The 13,291-nt window shown below is 37.1% G+C and overlaps 1 protein-coding gene across 6 annotated transcripts in view; it reads left to right on the forward strand.

Annotated features, from left to right (window-relative positions):
- The window catches only part of ULK4 (unc-51 like kinase 4), a 257,174-nt gene that overhangs the window by 42,419 nt on the left and 201,464 nt on the right, over positions 1–13,291 (forward strand). For all 6 annotated transcript variants that reach the window (XM_054814066.1, XM_054814067.1, XM_054814068.1 and 3 more), the window contains 2 exons: positions 1,593–1,700; positions 7,361–7,444. In XM_054814066.1, the coding sequence (XP_054670041.1) occupies positions 1,593–1,700; positions 7,361–7,444 (192 nt within the window). The remainder of the gene's footprint in view (positions 1–1,592; positions 1,701–7,360; positions 7,445–13,291) is intronic.

Genomic DNA, 13,291 nt, shown 5'->3' on the forward strand with positions numbered 1-13,291 from the left:
ACTCAATGATTTTGGGATAGGACTGTCACAGAGTTAGTCCTACTTCAAAATATTTTTTAAAAAAAGTCCATTGTTCTCTACGAAAGCATAAAATAAACATGAAATGTCTCAATGATACTGCTGATAATGTTTTTGCTGTTGAAAAGGGAGGAATTCAAAAGCAGAAGAATGAAATAAAATTCATGCTCCATTTGTTATACTAAAGGGGATCATAATATGATGGTTTCTATTGCCTTGTTTTCTGTATAATAGTGAAACATGCAATAGGTATTGTTATTTATTTGAACTTCTATTTTTTTCTTGTTTCTGTAGGCTAAGATACTTTACAGCAATGCTTTCTCTGTTTAATAAAAAAAGTAGTGCAAGCTACATCACACTTCACATTTAAAGTACTAATTAAAAAGTTGATTGTTTCCAAGGTTTAAAATAGAACAGTATGTGCAATATTACTGTTTGTTTAAAGTACATTAAAATAACTCCAGATCTTAGTGCATTATACAAACTATTAGAAAACACTGACTTCACTGTTTACAGAGCTTATTTGCTGTATCTCCTAAGTACTTTAAAAGTATTAGAAGTAAATCCTTCCCAATAATCAAAGTAACTACTTAAGGGACATAGGAAGTATGTTAAATCCATATTTGCTGAACTTATCTTTCTACTCTTCCAAGGCATGAATGTTTTGGAGCAGGGGAGACGTGTAGATCCATCTTTCCTAAATTAAAGAAACAACTAGCTTCTATGCTGCTTGGTACTTATTGGAGCACATTTGGATTTTGGGGAGCACACCCCAGCCAGAAGATGGCATGCTTTTCAATTTAACATGCAGTAGCTAAATGATCCTCGGTTTCTTGAATGAGTCCATCATTAAACGTTAGGTTGAAATCTGTTCCGTATGTGTATGGGAAAGTGATTTCTTAATAGGTCATCTGCACAGGATGAATCAGAATTTTTCCTCCACACCCTCAATATAAATACTATACTTTTACATACATATATACACACACACACACAAATATATATATAAACACGTATATATATCTGCACTTTGCAAACAGAAACTCTTGAGGTACAGAAAACTAAAATGATACATCCAGTTCTCATGCAGTGAGTCACCAGTAAACTCAGAGATCAGGAGACAAAACTTTAAGAATTCCTATCTCCTGATTTAATATCTACACAAAAGACAGCGTTGTTTATTTTTGTTGTTTGTTCTTTCTGGTAACCTGATGATGAGGAGAACTTTTAGATCTTCTGGCAGAAACATAGGAACAGCAAGTAGACTTTTTTTTTTCCTGACATCTACTTCTGTTGTCCTGAGGGAAAGAGAAGAAGGGATAGCTGACAGTTTGTCACCTAAGCTATTTCCTTACTGCATTTTTCTCCATGTTACATATATAATCTGTTTTGTCATTATTATTTTTTCTTGTCTTTTCATGCTTACTAAGTCCTTTGCAAATGGCTCTTTAGCATAAGTGAAAAGCATATCAGTAAGATGGCATTTCAGATAAAGCTTGTTACCTTTAATAGTACATTTTGCTTGAGAAAAGATTATACATGTTCTATGATTTATTTTTTTTCTTTTATTTTAGGCAATTATACTTTTAACTGAACTTATCAGAGAGAACTTCAGAAATAGCAAATTGAAACAATGCCTTTTACCAGCACTCGGGGAGCTTCTTTACCTCATAGCCAGCGAGGTAAGACTGTTGAGTGTTCCTTACAAATTTAACAAATGTGAAAAAAAATTCCCACAGAAAAGTAGACAAAAAAAGCAAATTACTTTGTCATTTGTATCCTCAACAATTTCTTGCCCTTGTATGTTCTGTGATTCTTTTTCTACTTTAAGAAACATGTTACTCCAATCATGTACTTCATCTGAGAGAAATTAAATTGCATTTTTCAAGTATAGAGTTTTAACTTCATAAAACAATTTCATCAATCACCATAATGACTGCTGGCCTCCAAGTGGCAGATCTAAGTGTTAGAACATATTAGTTAGAGACTTTGATTAAACAGAATGTATCAGTACAGCCTATGATATCAATGAATTAATATATCTAGTCCATATTAGGTCTCACCCTAGCACAGTTGGATTCACAATGCTATAGAAAAGGAAATGGAATGATCCTGATTAATTTCAAATCAAATTACAGTGATTCCTGACTAGAACTAATTTAAATTTTCAGTCTAGAAATGGTAGATTCACATTAAAAATAAACAGAGGTTATTTGTAGAAAAGAAATACTGTAATAGTAGGAATTTAAGATAACAGCTCCTCTAAACACCTTTCTTTTCCCTTATTCAAAGAGTAAAATACTTTCTTTACTTACTAGAAATGAAGGTGACTTCAAGCAGAAAAAGCCTATCCCTAGCAGAAAAAGCCTATCCCAGGCCTTTGTATTATTTGCATCATCTAATCGCTCTGAATGCTGTCACGTTAGTTATTAGTCTGTGAGTTCACTTGATAAAGGAATGAAAATACCAAATGGATCTGTATTTTGGTTTACTGTAGTTATGGCTTTGTGCTGAACTTTCATGGTTTATTGTCTTCATCCTCTAGCTCCTTTGCGTGTTCCACAAGAGGAAATGGTTGCCTTGGTTTTTGTAGGTTAGCAAGCATCATCGTTTTCTAGTTAGACAATTGCCAAAATATCTATCAAACACAGTCACAGAACTTGTTCTAACGCTGAGAAATGATATTACAGAAAATACCTGCACAGTCACAGTTCATTTTTATATGGTTTAATACTTTCTCAGTTTTCCTTGAGGGAAAAAATTTGTACTTGGCATCATCAGACAGATTGCAAACTATATAATTTTTAACCACTAATAAAACCAAATAAATTTAAAACTCCAACATAAAAATTGTATTTGGCAAGAGTATTTTGCACTGCTTGATTTTACTTTGAAATTAAACTTTAGTGATTTAAATAAATCTGTTTACAGTGGCTGTATAAATGCAAAACGATTTGCATGCACTGACCATAATAGATTATTTTTTTCTTCTGAAAATGTGAACTGACAAATCTTTGAATTTATATGTATTTATGAACTTCACAATATTTGAAGCATGAGAGCTTGTATTTAAATGACAACTCTCAGGAAGATCTATAGAAACGGGTTGCATTGCTTAGAGAGTTATAACTAAGAAATTATTAGAGAATAGGAAGAAATATTTGGAACTACTCTGCACACATGTACTCATAGAATCATAGAACAGAATCATAGAATTTTAAGGTTGGAAAAGACTAAGATCATCAAGTCCAAGCGTCAACCCACCACCACCATGTCTACTAAACCATGTCCCAAAGTGCTGTGTCTACATGTTTTTTGAACACCTCCAGGGATGGTGACTCCACCACCTCTCTGTTCCAGGAGGAACAGGGCAGCCTGTTCCAATGCCTGACCACTCTTTTGGTGAAGAAATTTTTCCTAATATCCAATCTAAATCTCCCCTGATGCAACTTGAGGCCATTTCCGCTTGTCCTGTCGCTTGTTACTTGTGAGAAGAGACCAACACCCATCTCACTACAGCCTCCTTTAAGGCTGTTGTGGAGAGCAATAAGGTCTCCCCTCAGCCTCCTCTTCTCCAGGCTAAACCACCCCAGTTCCCTCAGCCGCTCCTCATAAGACTAGTTCTCTAAACTCTTCATCAGCTTTGTTGCCCTTCTTTGGACACACTCCAGCACCTCAATGTCCTTCTTGGACTGAGGGGCCCAAAACTGAACACAGTGCTTGAGGTGCGGCCTCACCAGAGCTGAATAAAGGGGCACAATCACTTCCCTACTCCTGCTGGCCACACTATTCCTGATACAAGCCAGGATGCTGTTGGCCTTGGCCACCTGGGCACACTGCTGCCTCATATTCAGCTGGTTGTCAACCAGCACCCCCAGGTCCTTTTCCGCCAGGCAGCTTTCCAGCCACTCTTCTCCAAGCCTGTAGCATTGCATGGGGTTGTTATGACCGAAGTGCAGGACCTGACCCTTGGCCTTGTTAAACCTCATACAGTTGTCCTCGGCCCATCAATCCAGCCTGTCCAGTTCCCTCTGCAGAGCCTTCCTACCCTCAAGCAGATCAACACTCCCACCCAATTTGGTGTCATCTCCAAACTTACTGAGGGTGCATTCAGTCCCCTTGTCCAGATCATTAATAAAGATATTAAGCAAGACTGGCCCCAAAACTGAGCCGTGGGGTACACTGCTTGTGAACAGCCACCAACTGGATTTAACTCCATTCACAACAACTCTCTGGGCTCAGCCTTCCAGCCAGCTTTTTACCCAGCGAAGAGTGCACCCGTCTAAGCCATGAGCTGCCAGCTTCTCTAGGACAATGCTGTGGGAGACAGTATCAAAGGCTTTACTAAAGTCCAGGTAGATAACATCCACAGCCTTTCCCTCATCCACTAGGCGGGTCACCTGGCCATAGGAGGAGTGCCTCAAGGCACTGTGTCTTGGTAAAACTTCAAAAATATCAGTGTGATTTGTATGCTTGGAGATACTAACTTTTTTTTTTTAAAAAGAAAAGCCCATTTTAAAGCTTTTTATTTCTCTATACTCTCAGAATGCTGTAGTGTTGTAGGCATTTTGTTGCTCATTAAACTGCAGAACAGTAGTATTGAATGACCTTGCCAAGATCACGCACCAAGTCAACGGCAGTATAATAAGCTGAAACAACAATGTATATTCCCAATTTATATCTTTAAACAGCAAAGCTTTATGCCTTGACTAATTTAAGAAAAAAAAATCATAACTGCATCTGATTCATTAGGAACTGTACACCAAATATTTTTGTTTTTCTTTTCTCCCTTGTTTTCTTCCATTTTGCTGTTCAGCCTGCCTGATTGTTTAATCTAGCTGCTAAATATTTATCATTTAAACTGTAAATTTTTGGGGACATGGCTGATTTTATTTATTTATTCCCTCTGGGGTTTGCTAAGTGTTTCTAGGTCCAACCACAATATTAACATTAAATAATGACAAAGATTATTTCTTTTTCATATGAACATTTGATAAATCATAAATTATCAAACTTTTAAAATCAAGTTCAGCTATCTAGGTGCAGCATGATTCATTAGGTTAAATACAGGATCACTATTTGCCCTTCTGCGGCTTAGAAATACTGGGAAAAAGTCCAAGTAATCATAATGGTCCTCTGCAATCCTGAACTCTGATATTATGTGTGTACTTGCGTATGAGGTCTCATAAATAAGATCTTACGCTCCATCTCTGCATTTTTCTTCTAAACAGAAGCCAAGAGCAATGCACAAGTAGCATGAGCAGACCCCAGGGAGGATGTTCTGTTACTCTTAAGTGAATTGCCTTGAGGGAAAACTTTCAAGTTCAATGTAATATTTCTTTTCATTTCATGCTGTTTGTGTTATTAGGGTGCAGAACTAAAGTTTAATCAAAATCAACATGAGCTGTGAGCAAAAAGTGGGAAGATCCCCCAATGTTTGGTGGTATATTTAAATGTATTAGATGTCAAATTGTGTAGGTGTGTTTAGGTAATTAAGAATGGTGCTAAGTTTCATACAACTTTTTCCTTTTTTTCATTTAGTTCTAACTAGAGATTAAACCTTGCAGAGAGTTATTAATCAGTCTGAAGAATGAAAGAACTATTAATGTTTCAGGACTGCACCATTTCTTAAGGCTTTTTATTTTGTAATACATTTAATATGTATGGTTACAGAAAAACTTGACAGAATTTCTGATAAAATTAGATTAATAAAATGAGAAACAGACCCGTGCCAGTTCCAGCACAGGCTGTTATTTTAACTCTGTCTTGACTCCTAGTCTTGTCCTGCCTTTTCCAAGTGGAGAAGATTCCACGTGGAGAAGATTCCACTTTTGACTGTTAGAAAGTAACCTACCATCCTTCCTTGAACCTTGGGCTGTATTTTCTTAAACTTATACAGTAAGCCTTGGAAGGCAAACTGTGATTAAATGTCAACATGTTCTTACTTGGATAAGATGGAGGTGGAATGCAGTAGAGCTGATGCCTCTGTCAGATGTCAAACCACTTTTATTATTATTGTCTGTAAATTACTTCCAAGGAAAATTGTTCCATACCTCCTAATACAAAGTTAGCGGAAGTAAAGCTTAAAAAAATGGGAGATTTAACAAACTCATTTTCTTTATTGATATATGTTGTAAATAAAGTCTTGATGTATTTTCAATAAAGAAGGAAAATTAATTTTAGTAGGTAATTCGGTAATAGTCTTTCCTGCTATGTGTCATGCTTTAATTAAATGCCTGACATTATCACATCATGTATGTTGAATTAGCGTAGCCCACTCAGAAATCAAGAAATTCAGAAAATATAATTTTTGTGCATCATTAACTCCCACCTTGCCCATCTGATGCTTTTTATTATAAACAGTTAATTAGAATGCTAAAAATAACTTACTAATCAATAGAGTTCAAGAAACTTACAATTTCTGAAGGAATTATGGCTTGTCATCCTTTGTCTACTTATTGAGACAAGCTACATGTTGATTTCATGGCATATCATCTTCATACCATCCAATACCTATTATTTCTCACTTTCTATCCCAAAAGAGGCGCTTTTTTTTTTTTTTCCCCTACTTGCTAATATCTCTGTGTTACTAGCCTAGATATGGAGGTTGTTTTAGTTAAATCTTAATGATATCCAAGCGTCCTCTTTTAAACATGAAGTTTTACAGTAGGCTACTAGGCTGGGGAGGAAGAGGGGGAAGTGGAGTTCGTTAACTTCTAATGGAAGAATCAAACCCCTGATTCAACTAGCAGTGAATTAGCTTAATAGGGTGATTTCAAGGAAATATACTTAAAGATCTTGGAACAGTGTTCATATGTACTGAAGGCTATTCCATATAGTAAGTTTATTAAATACTTTATATCTCCCTATATGACTTTGAATATTTTCTTTTTTCAAAGTAAGTTTACTTTTTTTTTAGTGGCCAGACAAAAGTAATTTTGTTTGTTTGGTATAATTAAATCACATTTAAAGAGAAGCATTATTACTTTTAATAATCACTTGTCTCTTTCTGAGATAACCAAAATGATTAAGAGGAATGCAAGAATATCTTTGTGTGTGTGTGACTTAGAAGGAATTGATGAAACCCATAAATATTAGGACAAATTCTGTTACAGATTTTGGAGACTATTTAAATAAGCTAATAAAATATCAATTTCTGTTTTGCACATGAAATAACATTAAATAGTAATACTGCCCTGAAATTTAATATCTTTTCTAGCAAATGTTAATTTGAAAATGTGTATAATATGAACCTTATTAAGACTATATGTTACCCATTTTATGTGAGTAAGATTATTGTGATTTTTTGATTTAATCATTTGTGCCGTTGGCTTCATTTCAGGAGGAAAAAAGGGAGCACCCCAGGGAATGCTGGGTTGTTCCCTCGGCTGCTTACACTGTTCTAATGAGGTGTCTCCGGGAAGGGGTAAGGCTCTTTCATTGTCCTCAGCAGAATTTCTCCACTGTAATAAACCTTTAGGCATTGTGTGAGGATTGTAGCCTGCAGCACTGCAGTACCTTGTCAACCAAGTATCGCTCTTGAATTTAAATAATCCGATAAGACCAAGACCCAAGCAGGAGATTAATGCAAAAATGCAGTGGTGTTCTCTGTACATTCCACACTTATGCATTGCTGCTTGTTTTTTGGAAATAGGATAGTAAATATAAATTACTGTTAATAAATGTGGAATTTATTAATGCTATGGCTTTCTTTTGAGAAATGTTCTGACACTTTGTACTGTCCTCTTGCATTTTGGTTTTCGTCCAGTGTATTTTTGGGCAACATTTACTTTCTGTTTTGAAGTGACTGATGTACAGTTTTTGAAAACTGCATTGTTATCCTGCTGGGTTGTGACCTACTTTTTTTAGGCAAAAAGTAGTAATTAGTTTTATTCTTGTACATGTGCTATGCTATATTCTTCATTTTTCTTGGTGATGACTTAGCTGAGTTAGAAGAAGGGAAGAAAAACATGCATATAGTTCCAATTTGTAAAATGAAAAAGAATTGAGTAAAGGGTTGGCATTTACTGTTTATATGAGACCACTTGACTTTATTTTTGCCCAAGGCAAAGCTCGAGGCAGAAAACATGTCAGAGGTTGCTGGAGGGGGGAAAGCAAGAGAAATACCTTTTTTTCTTCGTCTTTTGAGATCTTTATTGCCTACAGATTGTAATTAATAGAGGAAGAGTCTAGATGCATTTTAACATCTTCAAAACATCAGGTGATCAAGAACACACAACTGTGTGTGTAGTGTGGACTATTTCCAGCTCATAAATTAGAGTAAGATGTCATTGTAAGGCACATTAGTAAGAAGCTATTTAATTATAAATATAGTAATGGAAGACTTGCTATTTCTGAATATTCAGTGTAGAGAAAGTAAATCAAGACATCCGTAAGACACTAATTTATTCCTATAAAATAAAATCACTTCTTAGTCCTGAAACATGTCACAATTTTCTTAATACTTTATCTTGAGATATTTTTCTTGAAACAAATAATACAAAATAGAAATATATTTCCCATGCAATAGTTTGAATTAAATTTAATTAAGTGTAAATTTAAAGTTAAGCCTAGGCTAACCAAGCACAGCTGTGCATTTCTACACTTTCTGTTTGTGAAGATGCTCGATGTCCATAATGGAGTTTATATATTTGTGCTTGTTTGTGTGATTGCAGTGCAAATGTACTAGTATAAATTGCTCTGTCTCAGTTATAGCAGCCTCAACTTTGCAGAACAGCACCATTTGAAGAATAAAAAATATCCATGAGCATGTAAAGTACTTCACAACATACAGAAATGGAGAGAGAAACTTACCACCCACTATTACTAACTTTTACAATTTCTTTTGGTACTTTTGTCTTCCACTTTTGTAGCAATCCTCTTCTTATCATCTATAATTTTATCAGCCACCCATCTTCTTGGAAAATGATGTTGCAGCATGTAAAACTAGATAGTTAAAATCACATTATTGTTAGACATCTGTTTGTAAGAGATTGTTTTGTGGGGGTTTTGGGTTGTTGGTTTTTTTTAGGGAAGGAATAATCAGATATAAAACAAGTTTTTGTGCCAGATGTTTTAGGTGCAGGGGTGGAGGAGGAATGAACAAAGATGGAAAAAAAGAGAGAAAGATTTTAAAGTATTCAGTTCAATTTATGGTGTCCCTTTTGCGTATTTGTTTCAAAACATGCAAGAGTAGGACTACTGAAGGAGATGCATCCAGGATGATAGTATACCAGTCTCTTCAGTCTATCAAATTTAGTGAAAAAGTACATCTCTCGGTCTTTAGCAGCGAAAGTTACACAAAAAAATTTACCTAATGAATTTATGATAATATCTGTCATCAAACTGACTTAAAATATAACCAAATGTCATCGAGGTTTTTTTTAAACATGTTTGAAGCTATAAGACTGTAGAATACTTTAGGATGGAGTGGACCTCTGGAAGTCATCTAATCCAACCTCCTGCTCAAAGCAGGTCTAAATAGATCAGATTGCTTAGGCACGTGTTTATTTGACTCTTGAATGTCTCTAAGAACGGCAGTCTCACAACCTTGTGGCAATGCCTGGACCACCCTCATAGTAGAAAAGTTTTACCTTTTACGTGATTGGCGTTTCCCATCTTACAACTTGTGGCTTTTGCCTCTTGTCCTATGGCCATACATCTCTGAGAACATCTGTCTCCAACTTCTCTTTATCCCTTGATCAGGTGGTTGTAGACAACAATAAGATCTTCCCTTTCTCAAAGGTTGAACAGCTCTCTTGGCCTTTCCTTATATGTCATGCTCCAGCCCTCTGACCAACCTGTTTCCTTTCTATGATGGGGACATGACTGGTGCTGTGGACAAGGGGAGGGCAGGGGATGTTGTATGCCTTGACTTTATGAAGGCCTTTGACACACTCTCCCATACTCCCCTTATCACCGAATTGGTGAGATATGGACTGGATAAATGGAAGTTAAGGTGGGCAGGAAAATTGGCTCAGGTGATCAGTGATGCAAAGTCCAGCAGACAGCCAATAACTAGCAGTGTACCTCAGAGATCAATACTGTTTAATGTCTTCGGTAATGATTAAAGTGGCCAGCTGGTCTCTATTCTCCAGTTGGATAACACCAAATTGGTGGGGGGAGCAACATCAATATGCTGGATGTCAGGGCTGCTAGTCAGAAGGACTAGGACAGACTGGAGAAATGGAATGATGGGAACTTCATGAAGTTCAACAAAAGTGGGAGCAAGGGCTTGCTTCTGGGATGCAATAACCCCCTGCAACAGTGCAAGCTCCCTAGGAAGCAGCTTTGCAGAAAGGGACTTGGGCGTACCAATGAGAAGTTGAACATGAGCCAGCAGTGTGCCTCAAGAGCAAAGAATGGGTATGGCAACACAGACTGTATGAGCAACAGAGTAGCCAGCAGGTTCGGGGGGGGGGATTCTTTTCCTGGGCTCCCCAGTACAAGAAGGATGTTGACATTCAAGAGTGAGTCCAGCAGAGTGCTACCAAGATGATAACTGGAAGAAAAATCCCTAATGTTCAGAATTTATTCTTAATTTATTGCCATGTATGTTAAAGAGCATGTTAAACATTTTCTAGTTATGTTCATATAGTCTTTTTCACAGAGAATAATGCACAACCTATGGTCTCATGTAAAGAAAATCCAGATCGAGTGCCTTCTATCTTTTTGTTTGTAAGGGGAAGCAAATCATAAGAAAAATTTAGTTTGGACCTTTGGAGGTTATGTGGTCCAGCCTCCTGTCAAAACATTGCAACTTCTGGTTGTATTCAATATCAAAGTTATGTTAGGTTGCTCAGGGCTTTATCTAGTTAAACTTTAAGTAACTCCAGGGATGGTTATTCTGCAAACTCTGTGCCTGTTTCAGTGTGAGACTGCTATCACTGTGAAGAATAGTTTTCCTTACATGTAATTGGGATTTGCCTTGCTACAACTTGTGTCCCCCCCGACCTTTCATTGGTACCTCCAGGAAGAGTCTTGCACCATCTTCTCTATAATGACCTGTGAGGTGTTGGAAAATACCATTTATATCCTTAGCTGTCTTGTCTTTGGACTGGACAAACTTAGCTCTCTTAGCCTGTCCTTAATCATGTGCTTCTGGCCCTCAGTCATCTTGGCGGCCCTCCTCTGGACTAATCGCCATATGTCAAACTCCACCTTACAATGGGGAACTAAACTGGGACACAGTAGGCAAGATAGTCTCACGTTTCAGAATACAGGTGAAAAAATGCCTTCCTCAGTCAGCAGGCTGCACTGGTATGTAATGCAGCCAGTATGCAGTTAACCTTTGTTGCCATAAGAGAACACTGCTGATTCATGTTCAACCTGTTCTTCTGTTGAGTCTCCAGATCCTTCTCTGCCCCACTGCTTTGTGGGAGTTATTCCATCCTGGGTGTAAGACTTTGCATTTCACTGTTATGACTTTCAGGAGATTTGTCTTCCCATTTCTCCAACTTAAAATCCCTCTGCTTGCTGGCCTAACCTGCCATTGATTCAACCACTTGCTCCAAGCTTCTATCATCTGTGAACATGCTATGATGTGACAGTATTGGCCTCAGTGTTGATCCTTGATAGCCCCAACTGCCACAGCTGAACTTTGTACTGCTGATCACAACCCCTTGAGTCTGGTGGTCCAACTAGCTTACCTTGTAGTCCACTTAAGTCCAGGCCTTTGCTATTTGTTAGATGTAGGAAACCATCTGGAGAGCCTTGTTAAAGCTGAAGTAAGTTAAACCCATTGGTCTTTGTTAGTCCACTGAGCCAGTCATCTCGTAATTGAAGCTTGTCATATTGGTCGGGTGGGTTTCGCTCTTGATAGATGTGCTCTAACTGTTACTAGTCTTCTTCCCCTTCATGTACCTGCAAATAGCTTCCAAGAGAATTTGTTCTGTAATTTTTTCAGGCACAGAGTTAAGGATTCCTCTTCTTGCCCCTTCGGAAGATGGGCCTGCCCTTTGTTCCGCTCCCTGCCCCCCCCCCCCCCGCACTCCCCCAGTCAACAGGAATATCTCCTGATCACCATGAACATTTGAAGATGTATGCTTCCTCACAACAATGTTGACTGACTTCCTCAGCACTTTTGGTTGCATCCTCTGGTTCAGTGGACTTATGCATGTCCAGTTTGCTTAAGGGTCCCCTGCCTCTGTCTTCCTGTCCTGTAGGTATACTTCACTCCCCCAGATTTTGCTATTTGGCATATGCGCATGGAAGGCCTGAGAGCAGTGACGATTGAGGCAGAGAAGACACTGACCTCCTGAGCCTTTTCTATGTCCTTTGGCCCTGCCTCATTCAGCAGGGCACTCAATTTTCCTTAGTATTGCTTTTGTTACTCATGTACTAATAGAAACCCTTCTTGCTTTTCAAACCTCTCCAGTTTCCAAATCAGTGCTCTTTTCTGCTAACCTATAATACACTGGCTCTAATGTGGTTTGGTTTTTTGTGGTTTTGGGGTTTTTTTTGTTTGTTATTGTGGGTTTTTGTTTTTGTTTTTTAAAATGAGTCAACTTTGCATTGCTCTGGTAGTAGGCACAGAGCTACTTGTCTGGGCAGTGAGTGGCTCACAATGTTTAGTGGCTGACAGGCAGATGCGGTAGGGGAGTACATGAATGACACTTCCTCCCCCCCCATCCTGCTGCAAAATAGGAGATAATAGAAATAGTTAAAATGAATGATCTAGAATTTTTGAAGGTCTGACTTGAAAATAAAATTAAGTTCTATGTAAATTTTATTGCTTGCACTAGTAAAGCACTGGATATGAAAATCCTGAAAATATCGCCTACATGTGCCTTTGCTGAGCTTAATGTTCTTTGACTGTAGCTTAAGTTCTTAGCTGCTGTATTTCTTTATTTTACATTTTTAGCCTGTAATCTGCTATTTATTCAATAAATTTCTCTGATCTAACAATTTATTACAAGTAAGTAATCTTTGTATTCTTACATTAGTAATTAAGAAATCATAATTACATTTAATTAAATCATAAATTTGTTTTAATTGTTCTAAGCTTATTTAATTAAATTTGTGTCAGTATGTTTTCTGGAATGAATATTTGTATAGGTCTCAGTATTTATGAAAATGGCAAACTTATTTTTTGTAATAAATTCTATATTACCGGTGTCTTAAGTATATGCATTATAAATACTTGCAGTTTTTATTGACACTTAAGAAGCTTTATTTGATGTATTTAATAAGAATTCAAGAAAAGAAAGCCAATTTATGTCATTCAATACTGTAGTTTATATAGCTTTGAGTTTTGTAAGGTAAATCTGCTGTT

This window comes from Grus americana, chromosome 2 (genome assembly GCF_028858705.1).
Source record: "Grus americana isolate bGruAme1 chromosome 2, bGruAme1.mat, whole genome shotgun sequence".
NCBI lineage: Eukaryota > Metazoa > Chordata > Aves > Gruiformes > Gruidae > Grus > Grus americana.